The sequence below is a fragment of the Pygocentrus nattereri genome, chromosome 19, assembly GCF_015220715.1.
Source record: "Pygocentrus nattereri isolate fPygNat1 chromosome 19, fPygNat1.pri, whole genome shotgun sequence".
In the NCBI taxonomy this organism is placed as follows: domain Eukaryota; kingdom Metazoa; phylum Chordata; class Actinopteri; order Characiformes; family Serrasalmidae; genus Pygocentrus; species Pygocentrus nattereri.
In genome coordinates this window covers 27,528,099-27,542,900 of record NC_051229.1, presented here as the reverse complement: position 1 = coordinate 27,542,900, position 14,802 = coordinate 27,528,099, and the positions used below count along the sequence as shown (strand labels likewise).

The window sequence follows — 14,802 nt, the reverse complement described above, 5'->3', positions numbered from 1 at the left end:
GGATCGAACCGGCAACCTTCCGGTCACAGGGCCAGTTCCCTAACCTCCAGCCCACAACCACACCCCTCCGAGGTGCCCGTAGTTTCCCATCCCTAACATTAACCTTCTCATTCCAATGGAAGCTGATGGATCACAGCTTTTTGTGTGCTTTGTTGTGACGTAGGTGCCTTTTATATATTTTTTTAAATATTTTTTTGCCCCCAACCATCAAACAGCCTGAGTCCTTCAGGACCCGCAATCCACTCAGAAGTTAGTTCTGTGATGTAACGTATCAGAGAAACAGCAAGATCACGTCATTACTGACCACTTCTCTCCAACGTTCCTGTACAACACTCTCACGACTCCCTGCAGAGTGGGCGACACAGTGTGATGCCAATTTGCCCATTATTTTAGTATCTGGGTCTCGTTTTATGGCGGTTTTAAGGACAAAGACAGCAGGGAAGATGTATTTTTATAATCCTAAGAGTCCCTTCACTGCGTCTTTTCTCCTTCTCATTTTCCATTTTCTATCACCCAGTTCTTTTCTTTTGCTTCTTCTTATCTCTCTCGCTCCTCTCTTTCCCCTTACCTTTCTTTATACCCCTTTCTCTCTCTTACTCTTCTGCCAACTTTATCTCTCCTATCTCACTTTCTCTCGCTGTACTGCTCTCCCTGTAAAGCCTCTTCCATTGTTCCTTTTACTTCACTTGCTCTCTCTATATCTCTTTCTACCTCTTCCTCCCTCTGTCTCTTTCCCCTACTCTTTCATTTTTCTCTCATCTCCCACCCCCACTCTTTCACCATCCTTCCTTACCTCCTCCTATTCTTCTTTCTCTCTCTCTTCCTCTATATCTATGTATTGTCATGATGTCCGGTCATACACAACCCATCCAGCCAGCAGAGGACTTCTGGGCCCTGTCTGGACAGGAGCGCTGAAGGTGAAGCGAAAACATTTCAGCACCACTGTTTCAGACAGCCGAGAGCCCAGTCACATCCCTGCACTGCATGGCTGGCACACCTTAATGAGACACCAGCTGCACCCCGTTTCAGCGTCAGAAGACTCACTTCAACCCAGACCGAGAGGCTGAGTGGTGCTGGGATAGAAACTCTGCTCTCACACTCATTTTTCTTTGCCTCTCTGTGTCTCACAGACAACTAGTTCGCTGCTACTCTGAAAAAGCCACAAGATATCCAAACTGCTTCCTGCGAGATCCCAAACCTCATATATATATATATATATATATATATACATATATATACATATATATCTCACTGCTGTCGGAACAAAACCACACATCTCTGTACTCCTGTTGTCCTTTACATTATAGGTAATGTTCATGATGAATGGACCAAAATGACTTCGAAAAAATTCAGTTCACACCGACTTACATTTAAAATAAATGATGTCCTTAACCATCATCCCCCCTCCACCAAACCCAGACTCGTCCATCGGATTTCCAGACGGAGAAGTGTGATTGGTCACTCCAGAGAACACGTCTCCACTGCGCTAGAGTCCAGTGGCGGCGCTTTACACCACTGCATTCCACGCTTTGCATTGCGCTTGGTGATGTAAGGCTTGGATGCAGCTGCTCGGCCATGGAAACCCATTCCATGAAGCTCTCTACGCTGTTCTTGAGCTGATCTGAAGGCCACATGAAGTTTGGAGGTCTGTAGTGATTGACGTGTTCTTAAAGCGCAGAACTGGTTTCACCTTTGTGCTCTTGAGCGTGAGTAGATTCTGTTTTACCTGAGAACAAATCCCACAGTAGAGAACGCTGGTGAGTCAGAGTCTTCGTCTAAACTTTGTCAGTGGGTTTAAGAGGAAATTTCTTCTTCAGAATGGTGGGTGGATGAGGCAGAGGGTTTCTCTCCTCCTATATCTTTATACATCTCTCTCACTGCCTCTCTCTCCGTCTGTGTTCCTTTTTCTTTCTCTCTCTTTCTTCCTCCCACTATTTCTCTCTTCTCTTATCTTTCTCTCCTTCCTCCTTTTTTCTCAGCCTGTATCTCTTTTTCTCTCCACCACATACCTTTCCTTTCCCCTCTCTCCTTCTTTCTCTCCATACCTCTCCTTTCCCCTCTCTCCTTCTTTCTCTCCACAAACTTTTCCTTTTCTCTCTCACTCTCCTTACATTTCTCCCTCCCTCCCTACATTTATATTCATTCTTTTCTTTCTCCCTCTTTCTCTTTTCACCACATGTCTGTCTTTCTCCTTTTGCCTCTTTCTTGCTCCTGCTCTTTTTTTCTCTCTCTCTTTTTTATCTATATTCTCTTCTCTGTTTCTCTCTTTCTGCCTGTTTCCCTCTCACTCTCTTGTCTCTCTCCCTCCCATTCTCTTCCCTCTCTATCCACCTCCTTACGTCTGTCCCTCGCTCTCTTTCTCTATCTTGCTGTGAGGTCAGAACACAGTGGACATACAAATAATAAGGAGGTAATTGCACCAGCAGCAAATGTGCATCAACAGAATGAGTGTTTTTTTTTCCTCATGTACAGAGGAAAAGAAAAGAAATGACTTTCAACCCCTGAGGAGTAATAAAATCCCGTCTTCAGCTTCAGTCCTTTTCTCTCCATTTATTCTGTCTGTTTCAGGCCTGATATTGTAAACAAACAATGTACACTGTTATTAAGAGATCACCATGTCGCTAATGTACTCTAATTAACAAGAAGAACAAGGCAAAATTTTCCAGTAAAACAGCAGAAAATAGAGCAGAACCGAGAACGGACACGGCTTTGTGGAACGAGCCACCGTGCGCTATTCCAACATTAAAAGAGCTCAGTGAAAAACGAATTCCACAGAAAGTTGCCAAAAAAGGCCAAAAACTGTGAAAATACACTGACTAAATACACTGATGTGCCAAAAATCGTGTAAGGCCGTGGAAGGCTTTCTTTCCCTCTGGGGTCAGGTGCTTAGCATGAGCATGCCAGGAGAACACGCCCCACACCAGTATGGAACCACCACCAGCCTGCACAGTGCCTTGTTGACAACTGGGCTCCATGGCTTCATTCATGTCACAAACCAACTCTACCCATCAGCCTGAAATGATTGGTACCATCGTTGGACTCGTCGGACCACGCAACATGTTAGCAACCCTCTAGGGCCCAGTTAGCAATCTCATGAGCCCGGGTGGGGCACAGTGTCCGGTGTCGTTGTGTTAACAGAGGTACTCTGTGGGTCTTCTGCTTCCAAATGCAATGGAAGCTGAAGAACGCTGCACTGACCTGTGGGATGTGCGTGATGACCTCCTGGATTGAATGTGCATATGAGTCTCTTGTCTGTTTACATGGGTAATTCTAGCCAGACTCTGCTGGTCATGACCATTAAGCACCTATGGGCAAACACTGCTGTCCACTGAGTGGTAATGCCTTCTGTGATGTATTCCCGGTACACACGTGACTGTGGATCGTGGAATATTAAATGCCTGCAGAACTTCAGAAATGGAACGTCCCATCCATCTGGATAATACGTCATCTCGAGTTAACACCACTTGCTGTTTCATGACCTTCAGCACGTCAGTGTAAGTCTACATTGAAAAAAACTGTATGAAGAGTAGAAACTATTAATGTCCAGCTCTGGTCAGCACGGACACATTCAGCTTAAGCGGCAGCAGATCGACACTGAACCTCCAACATGGTTATGTGCTTGCTGGAGTTAAGTGATTTAGTCTTTGATAGAAATCACATCAATAAAACCCAGAAACACAGAAAAGTGTCTTCTGTAGTACATTTTTTCTTTGCAGTTTAATATTTTTCCGTTTTAAAAGCTGAGCATTTGTCCATTCCTGCTGAGGTTTATGGCTGTTTCTCCTCTAAATGTCAAACTTAAGTGCTAACAGCGGCCGCTGCTAGCCCAAAAGCCACATCCACAAGCTTTTTGTTTCAGCGTTTAATGCACATTTTTCTCTGGAAGATCCAGAAAATTTCTCACTCCATCGTCTGAATGACCAGCCAAAGTACAAACAACACAACATACATGCTACAAGCAAACTTACCACTCCACACAGAGACGACGTCACATGAAGTCTTTTACTTTCTGGCTTTGTGAAACATTTTTGCCGCTCCTGGTCAAATTATATGCTGTGTTTATTTTCTAAGTGAAAATAAATGCATGTTTTAATACACACACACACTTTCTAAGCCGCTTCTCCCTCAGGGTCAGGGGTTGGGGATGAGTGTGTGGGGGATGGGTGTGTGTGGGGGGGGGTTGCTGGAGCCTATCCCAGCGGTCATCGGGCAGAAGGCAGGATACACCCTGAACAGGTTGCCAGTCCATCGCAGGGCGATTTAACACACAGTAACTGTCTATTTGACAGATTTAACATATTCGGTGAAAGATAATACATCATACAAATATGATCTGGGCAAAAGTCATGGTACATATTTAACATATCGCTGTTGTAGGAAGAAAAACTTGTATCTCCATTTTTGTCGTTTTTCAGGGTTTTTTTTTTTTTTTACATAATTTGAAAATACCTTTACATTGTGTGTAAATTTCATGATGAATTTCATGAGTGAAGGTGCTTCATAGTCTCGCTTCTCTGTTCCTTTCCACACTTTCGGTGATATTGCTGATACATCCAAATACATGTAGTATTAACACTGATGTGACGTTTACATAACACTACATAAGCAGGCTATACATGCTCCACAAGGGGGCACCATTACCAAATTAGCTTCTGATGCTTCATATAAGCATTGGCCTTGTTCAGACTAACAGTGCACAAGGTCTGATGTAAGTCGCTTCATTATTTTTATTTTGCCCAATTTTCTGTGTTTTTACTATTTGTTTAAAAGTCACTGTGACACCCAACGGCTTTACCGAACACTGCGTTTTACACATCGTGCAGCTCTAAAACACAAAACGTGCTGCTGCACACTGTTGTTGAACGTTCTGAAGCTTGACGTTGTATTAGGACTGTTAGAAAACATGAACGGCACAATTAAAAAAAACAAACAGCTTCTGAGACACATATGCTGTCATTTTGCTCATCTTAAAGCCCATTAAAAACTGTTATCTGACATTTCAATTGTGCAACTCAACAGACATTGTGGCAGATGCAACCTGTCAGTAACTTCCAATGCTCCTGTCAGTCTGCTCATCTGTACATCACTGCCCATGCACTTGTCCAGATATCATACAGTATCAGAAAAAACATTGTCGAGTCTATGTCTGTGTTCACATGCAAAGATGTTTGCCAATCTGACTAAATACGGTAAATACGGTTACAGGACGATGCCCACCAGACGCTGTTGGCTGGATATTCCTGGTTGGTGGACTATTCTCAGTCCAGCAGCGACACTGAGGTGTTTAAAAACTACAGCAGCACTGCTGTGTCTGATCCACTCAGACCAGCACAACACACACTAACACACCACCAGCATGTCAGGGTTACTGCAGTGCTGAGAATGATCCACCACCCATAAAATAGACAATGAGCGTAGAAAGAAGGTGGTGGTACCTTCTTTATATATATATATATATATATATATATATATATATATATATATATATATATATATATATATATACAGTGGGGAGAACAAGTATTTGATACACTGCTGATTTTTCAGGTTTTCCCACTTGCAAAGCATGTAGAAGACTGTAATTTTTATCATAGGTACTCTTCAACTGTGAGTGATGGAATCTAAAACAAAAATCCAGAAAAATACATTGTATGATTTTTAAATAATTAATTTCCATTTTATTGTGTGAAATAAGTATTTGATACACCAGAAAAAGAAACTTAATATTTGGTACAGAAACCTTTGTTTGCAATTACAGAGATGAGACGTTTCCTGTAGTTCTTGACAAGGTTTGCACACACTGCAGCAGGGATTTTGGCCCACTCCTCCATACAGATCTCCTCCAGAGCCTTCAGGTTTCGTGGCTGTCGCTGGGCCACACGGACTTTAAGCTCCCTCTAAAGATTTTCTATTGAAATAGATTCAGGTCTGGAGACTGGCTAGGCCACTCCAGGACCTTAAGATGTTTCCTATGGAGCCACTCTTTAGTTGCCCTGGCTGTGTGTTTTGGGTCGTTATCATGCTGGAAGACCCAGCCACGACCCATCTTCAGTGCTCTTACTGAGGGAAGGAGGTTGTTGGCCAAAATCTCACGATACATGGCCCCATCCATCCTTCCCACAATACGGTGCAGTCGTCCTGTCCCCTTTGCAGAAAAGCATCCCCAAAGAATGATGTTTCCACCGCCATGCTTCACGGTTGGGATGGTGTTCTTGGGGTTGTACTCATCATTCTTCTTCCTCCAAACATGACGAGTGGAGTTTAAACCAAAAAGTTCTATTTTTGTCTCATCAGACCACATGACCTTCACCCATTCCTCCTCTGGATCATTCAGATGGTCATTTGCAAACTTCAGACGGGCTTTGACATGCGTTGGCTTGAGGAAGGGCACCTGCAGGATTTTAATCCTTGACGGCGTAGAGTGTTACTGATTGTTTTCTTTGAGACTGTGGTCCCAGCTCTATTCAGGTCATTGACCAGGTCCTGCCGTGTAGTTCTGGGCTCATTCCTCACCTTCCTCAAGATCATTGATGCTCCACGAGGTGAGATCTTGCATGGCGCCCCAGACCGAGGGAGATTTTCTGTTATTTTGCATTTCTTCCATTTTCTAATAATTGCACCAACAGTTGTTGCCTTCTCACCAAGCTGCTTGCCTATTGTCCTGTAGCCAGCCTTGTGCAGGTCTACAATTTTATCCCTGATGTCCTTACACAGCTCTCTGGTCTTGGGCATTGTGGGGATGCTGGAGTCTGACTGATTGAGTGTGTGGACAGGTGTCTTTTATACAGGTAACGAGTTCAAACAGGTGCAGTTAATACAGGTAATGAGTGGAGAACAGGAGGGCTTCTTAAAGAAGAAGTAACATGTCTGTGAGAGCCAAAATATATATATACACACACACCCATTCAAATCATTGAATCCAGGTGTTCCAGTCACTTCCATGGCCACAGGTGTATAAAGCCGAGCCCCTAGGCCTGCAGACTGCTTCTACAGACATTAGTGAAAGAATGGGTCGCTCTCAGGAGCTCAGTGAATTCCAGCATGGTACCGTGATCGGACGCCACCTGTGCAACAAGTACAGTCGTGAAATTTCCTCACTACTAAATATTCCACAGTCCACTGTCAGTGGGATTATAACAAAGTGGAAGCGATTGGGAACAACAGCAGCTCAGCCACAAAGTGGTCGACCACATAAAATGACAGAGCGGTCAGCGGATGCTGAGGGGCATAGTGCACAGAGGTCACCGACTTTCTGCAGAGTCCATCACTACAGACCTCCAAACTTCATGTGGCCTTCAGATCAGCTCAAGAACAGCGTAGAGAGCTTCATGGAATGGGTTTTTTGTTTCACTTTAAATCCAATCATGGCAGAGAGGTACATGCAGAGCACCGTACAGCAAAACAAAGACAGGCTTTTTTTTTTTTTTTGCTGCTATTTTCACCGCCAACGTCACCGTTACACATTGAACTCAGAAGACACTGTAGTGCTGGTTCTGGATAGTAAATAAAATGTCTATATTTGTGTTGTAAACACTGTGACGACTGGTTCGGTGAGTTTCTCCCCTTCACATCAAACTCTGAATGACCCAGTTTACGTCTCAACCACTGAATTAGAGAAATGTGTGGAAGTTGGTGGATTTCACCTTGAACTGAGCAAAGAATGAGAAAGATAAACAAAGAAACACAGAGAAGAGAAAGTTCAGTGCGGTATAATGAATGCTCGTGACTCATACCTCAGTTGCTGCTGTAAAGACTAAATGTCAGCAGAGTCTTCCACGTCCACTCTATACGTGTAATTAATATGGAATTAGACTGTCTTCAAACACTACATGCATCAAAGATTTCCAATTTCATGTCTGAGACGTGACAACAGACTAACTCATTACTTTGGCGGGCGATGAGTGCATCAGGTGACAAATTAGACGGTCATGCCTTCAGTGTTACTGATAGGCAGACACTGATTTAGTGGTGAACAGGGTCATGTTTGATGTACATGCTTCTGAAGGTCTGCTATTTGTCATTCCCTTTGGAGGAAATCCTTCACACCAAACAGCCATAACATTAAAAACTCCTTCTTTCTACACTCAATGTCCACTTTATCAGCTCCACTGACCATATATTTTCATTCTGTTGCGCTACAGTTTCAGACTGTAGTCCATTTGTATCTGTAAATACTTTGTTACCCTGTTCTTCAGTGGTCAGGACCCCCATAGGACCCCCACAGAGCAGGTACTATTTGAGTGGTGGGTCATTCTCAGGACTGCAGTGACACTGACACTGACAGCAGTTAATACTTGTTAAAGATCCGTGTGAATGGATTTTTGAATGCTGCTATGGGTCTGAAAGGATGTGTAGCTGTCAAGAAGCCACTACTGAGAAAAGGAAACAGACAAAAGAACATTACCAAGTCAAACAAAGAAGCTGCCTGTGTTCTCAGAACAATGGACTGACCACTTCTTTTGAAGTTCTTGTACTCAATATACTTGAGCAAGGAACAAATAAACATTCATTTCTATTAATCACAATTTACAGGCCACCCGGTCCATATTCTCAGTTCTTACAGGAATTCTCTGAGTTTCTATCAAGCCTAATAACGTTTTCAAATAAAATATTAATTGTCGGAGATTTTAATATCCACATCGACAACCCTCACGACACACTAAGTAAGGCATTCATATCTATCATAGACTCCATGGGATTCACCCAAATTATAAATGGGCCCACACACCACCTCAACCACACTCTAGACTTAATACTGACCTTTGGTGTAGACATAGATAACTTAGCCATTCTCCCCCAGAGCACAGCCGTCTCAGACCATTACTTAATCTCATACAAAATCCAGTTTAGTGGTAATATGCGCTCATCACCATGCTACCAGGTTAAGAGGACTATAACTTCCTCCACAGCTGGCAGCTTTATCAGAAACCTCCCGCAGTTATCAACTTCAGTCAGCTGTCCATCCAATCCTACTGAGTTAGATACTATGACCAAATTCTTAGAGGATACTCTTCGATCTACGTTAGACAGTGTAGCTCCATTAAAAAGCAAAATAGTACGGCAGAAAAAACTCGCCCCGTGGTATAATGATCACACTCGAACTCTAAAACAGACGGCCAGGCAACTAGAGCGAAAATGGCGTCTGACTAAATTAGAAGTGTTCCAGTCCGCCTGGAAGGAGAGCCTTATACACTATAGAAGAGCTCTTACTGCAGCACGTTCAGCCTATCTCTCCTCTCTCATAGAAAACAATAAGAACAATCCCAGATTACTATTTAACACAATTTCTAAACTGACAGAGAACAAAAGAGTCACTGAACCCCAGATGCCATCAGCCTATAGCAGCAATGATTTTCTGAATTTCTTTAGTGATAAAATTGAAAAAATTAGACAGACAATTCTGAACACACAGTTAAACTCCACAAACCTGGTGGCTTATAATTCCAGTCTAGACCCTGAGAATATTAGAGTCACTCCAGATAGGCTGGAATCGTTTACATTACTCCAAGAAAATGAACTAATCAAAATAGTCTCTTCTGCAAAACCATCGACCTGTATTCTGGACCCGATCCCTACAGGTCTACTCAAGGAAATCTTACCAGAAATAACTAAGCCTATTCTGTCAATAATAAACTCCTCTCTTAGCCTCGGATATATCCCAAAAACTTTTAAACTTGCAGTAATTAGACCGCTGATTAAGAAAGCTAACCTCGATCCCTGTGAACTATCAAATTATAGACCCATCTCAAATCTCCCCTTCATATCTAAGATCCTGGAAAAAGTGGTAGCAAAACAATTAAGCCCTTATTTGCATAGGAATAATCTACACGAAAAATTTCAGTCTGGTTTTAGGCCACATCATAGTACAGAAACAGCACTAGTAAAAATTATAAATGATCTTCTATTATTCACAGACCAAGGAAATGTGTCGTTGTTAGTCCTCCTTGACCTTAGTGCAGCATTCGACACAATAGACCACGCTATCCTACTAGATAGACTAGAAAACCTTGTAGGGGTAACAGGAACAGCTCTTTCCTGGTTCAGGTCCTACCTCACCGATCGATATCAGTTTGTTAATGTAAAGGGTGAATCATCTGTTCGTACAAAAGTAATTTATGGTGTTCCACAAGGTTCCGTTTTAGGACCTATATTATTTACAATATATATGCTACCACTAGGCACCATTATCAGTAAACACGGCATAAATTTCCACTGTTATGCAGATGACACCCAGTTATACATATCAAGTAAACCGGATGATAAAATTAAACTTGCCAAGATTGAGGACTGTGTAAAAGACATAAAAGATTGGATGTCAAATAATTTTCTGTTACTTAACTCAGATAAAACAGAGGTCCTGCTTCTTGGTCCAAAATTAGCCAGACACAGACTGTCTAACTCAACACTAAAACTTAACAATCTCTCAGTTTCATCAAGCCTATCTGTTAAAAATCTTGGTGTCATGATAGACGCTGATCTCTCTTTCGACACACATATATCTAATATCACTAGAACAGCTTTCCTGCATCTCCGCAATATCGCTAAATTAAGAAATTCATTATCTCTACAGGATGCAGAAAAGCTAGTTCATGCATTTATCACTTCAAGGCTAGATTATTGTAATGCCCTGCTGTCTGGATGTCACAGCAAAAGCCTTAACAAGCTTCAGCTAGTCCAGAACGCTGCAGCCAGAGTCCTCACAAGAACTAGGAAGTTTGACCATATTAGTCCAGTTTTATCAGCCCTGCACTGGTTACCAGTTAAATTTCGCATTGATTATAAAATTCTATTACTGACTTATAAAGCTCTAAACGGGCTCGCCCCTCAGTACCTGAGTGAGCTCCTCTCCTACTATGAACCATCACGCCTACTTAGATCACAAGGTGCTGGCCTACTACTGGTACCTAGAATAAATAAAGCTACATCAGGGGGGAGAGCTTTCTCATACAAAGCCCCCCAGCTCTGGAATAATCTTCCTGCCAATGTTCGGGAATCAGACACAGCCCCAATCTTTAAGTCTAGGCTAAAAACTTATTTGTACAGTCAAGCATTTGGTGATTAGTCTTCCCTGTCAGGTCTAGACCTGCTGGAGTCTACACTCTACGCTCTGTTTTACTGTAATCTGTGGTCAGCCACTCTTTACAGTATTAACTCTGTTTTTTTTTTTTTTTTTTTTTTTTTTTTTTTCTTCTCCTTTCTCTGCCGAGCTGATCAGCTGCCCATCCTGTGCGCCTGATGCTGTTGCCTCTACTGCCTTGATTGGTGCCGCTGCTCACCAGCCTTCTGGACCGGTTTGACCACCACTGAGCTTCTTGCTGTACAGCGCTGTGCAGTCCTCACCCTCAGATCTCTCTCTTTCTTTTCCCACTTTACTATAATACTTCTTACTAATAATGTTCGCTGTCCGGTGTCGACCATAGGAGGATGGGTTCCCCTTCTGAGTCTTGGTTCCTCTCAAGGTTTCTTCCTCTTTTAGGGAGTTTTTCCTTGCCACCGTCGCCGCTGGCTTGCTCTTGGGGGCTCGGACCCGGAGTTTCTCTCTTCTTTTCTCTTCTCTCTGTAATGCTGATTGTTCTGTAAAGCTGCTTTGTGACAACACCTGTTGTAAAAAGCGCTATATAAATAAATTTTGCTTGCTTGCTTACCACTGTAGAGTCCACACCTCAACTTCACAGAATGTGGACTGAATGGAATAAAGGAACAGCACAGAGCTCATTTAAGGTGATATCTGATCCAGTAAAATACACTGTGTGTGGACATCCCTAGGTGTAATACCCAGTGTTGCACCAATACTATATCGGTACCGGCACCGGTGAAGAAGGTACCTATGACCGATACCACGAAGCAACTTCTGACGCGTGCGTGTGTGCCAGCAGACAAACTGAACATCACGTCGGCGCTGTGGGACGACAAGCAGTAAAACGCTTAGCCTCATGGCAGAATCTGTAAAGACAGTTTTCTGTCATCGTTTTCACTCGTTTGTCGCTGTGTGGTCACTAACCGTCTGAGTTAATGTTACCGACAGAGCGGAAGGAACCGCTGGACTCGGTATAATGGTAGCCTTAGCCTTGACTGAGCCTTTAGCTTAGCAGCCCAGTTTCACTCAGCAGTGGGCTCTCGCAGCCCCTCGCTTCAGCCAAGCCAGACAAACGCTGTCACTGATACTGACAGCCTGACCAACACTGATATTTTCTGAACTGACGCTCGGAGATGCAGCACGAGTGCGAGACAAACGACTTGAGAAATCTGGATGTGAAACATTCAGCTCCGTTTCTGAACAAGAGAAGCTGCTGTGTGCTGATGTTTTGAACAATAAAAATATTTTCCTTTTACTTTCCAAGTTAAACATGGTTCTTATTAGTAATTATGTGGTTGGTTAGTGTAGTGGGTCACACCTCTGCCTTCTATGCTGTAGACTGGGGTTCAATCCCCCACCTGGGTCAGCACCCTACACTACACCAATAAGAGTCCTTGGGCAAGACTCCTAACAACACCTTCGCCTACTTGTGTTAAATGATCAAACTGTAAGTCGCTCTGGATAAGAGCCTCAGCCAAATGCCATAAATGTAAAAAATGTAATTATATAATAGCAAATACTAAATATATCAGGCAAATGATAAAAACATTTTCTTAAGCATGTAATAAATATAATGCAACAAGTAAATGCCATGTAGTCAAGCTGAGTGTGCTTTATGTGTGGTGCAGAACCAAAATAATTTTACCAAAATAAAATATTTAAAAATATAATTGTACAAATATCAGGAAACAGAAACAGTATCAGTATCGGTACTCAGTATCAGCCAATGGTAAAGCATCAGGTATCGCTATCGGAATCGGAAGGATAAAAGTGGTATCGGTGCATCTCTAAGTAATTTCTCTAATGGAAAAAATTATAATAATAATATTTTATATATAACACTATTATTATTATTATAAATGTATATATATATATATATATATATATATATATATATATATATATATATATATATATGAAAACACTATTCTGAACACTATTCGTTTCTTATGTCATCAATGCATTTTCCTTGTCTGACCCTTCAAACCATCTCTAGTATTGTAGGCTGAAGCTCAGCTGCTTGCACACTGCACTTTCTTGGGGTAAAATCAGCGATTGTTAACAAAATTGAACTCACCAATGCCATACAGAGCGATCTTGGTGCTTCCTTTCTGCAGAAGAATCGGACTGATCTCCAGCTTCTCCACCGAACGGCTGCGGCCAAAATGATTCACCAAACCAGCACAGCTCAGCAGGTCAAGAGCACAGAGACCATCAGCCTGCAGGGAACCCACACACACGCACAAATAACACTAACACTGATACCAACGTTACTTATAACAACAACAAGTTAACACTATAAATGATTAATGCCACATTTTATTTAAACTGTTAATGCATTTTCCTAGTTTGACCCTTCAACCCTCCACAAGTCCATCCTGAAGTCCAGCTGCCGGGGGGCTGTTGCTATGACTTCACGACGGCGGTCCTCTCATTCACATCCCAGTCCTAAATGGCAATTTCCATTATGGCTCTCTTGATAAAATCAACGCTATTTCCAACTGTGTGAAGTTCTCACTGCTGTATATCTGGACTGAAGCATCATTTTAAGCTAAACACACTGCAGTAATTCAGCATACCTTACTAGACAAGGTCACCTGGACAGTTCAACTCAAAATGAAACGTAATGTGGCTACATGTGAGACTAATGTTACTAAAGAAGAACTGAAAGTTGCATTTTAGATGAAAAACAATCTCTTTAGGGTCAATTTAGAGCAAACAAGACAAATCTGATTAACCTCTTAATCTCTAGACCAGTGGTCACTGATAGGCAGACCCAGACGCTGTGCTATGTGGACCGGGCCCTATAACAGATAAACTAGATAAACTGAAGTGGCGCTTCAGCCAATCGCATGCGGTATAAATATCGCACATGATGCTACTCAGCCAATCAGATCTCTGCATTATATTGAGCACTAAGATGCAAGTGAATGACACACACAGGGGAGGGACGAGGCGAGAAACAGCAGCTGGAGAAGAAAGTGAGTCAGATTGTTTCATATTCTCTGCTCTAAAGAGACACTGACGGTAATATTGTTGAAATATGACTGAACTGTATTTAATTTGATCTGATATTCAGCTGTTGACTGTATAAGATGTTGATTTTCCTACTAGGCTACTTCAGTAAACAGTACATGGCACTGAATCATGATGCAGGTTAGACAAACTGATGTTTCGGACCTTTGCTTGAGGGAATTTCCTTAACTGGACGTTACAGAATTTTAATGAAAGACCCCTGCTGCAGTCCATTTGTCCAGTTATTATTCTTAACATTTATAATTCAGTAGTGACTCAGTAACTGCTATGATTTTTTTCAGTAGCTATGAATCACTCAGTAACTGTAAAATAATGTGACAAATCACAATTATTTTCTTTAAAATATCAAACTGTAGGTCTTTTTGTCCATCGCTCCACTGTGTGAAGCCAATCTCAACGCTATGGTCTGAAATGATTTCTGGGGATCAATAAAGTTCTTTTCTTCTGTCTGTCTGTCTGTCTACACAGTTAACAGTTCATACAGTAGTGGATAAATCTAGCTTTTATTATTATTATTATCATTATTAAAATTTGAGAATAGCCTGAAGATTAAATTATATATATGCCCAATGACCACTGGTATAGGATCCAGCAGCCCCCACGACCCAGAAGAATAAGTGGCTTAGATAATAAGTGTGTGTGTGTGTGTGTGTGTGTGTGTGTGTGTTTGTGTTTTGCCCTATTTATCC

General features: G+C 42.1%; 1 protein-coding gene across 2 annotated transcripts in view; it reads right to left on the bottom strand.

Annotated features, from left to right (window-relative positions):
* Window positions 1-14,802, bottom strand: part of mre11a (MRE11 homolog A, double strand break repair nuclease) — a 106,433-nt gene that overhangs the window by 69,975 nt on the left and 21,656 nt on the right. For both annotated transcript variants that reach the window (XM_037530938.1, XM_037530939.1), the window contains exon 6: window positions 13,155-13,296. In XM_037530938.1, the coding sequence (XP_037386835.1) occupies window positions 13,155-13,296 (142 nt within the window). The remainder of the gene's footprint in view (window positions 1-13,154; window positions 13,297-14,802) is intronic.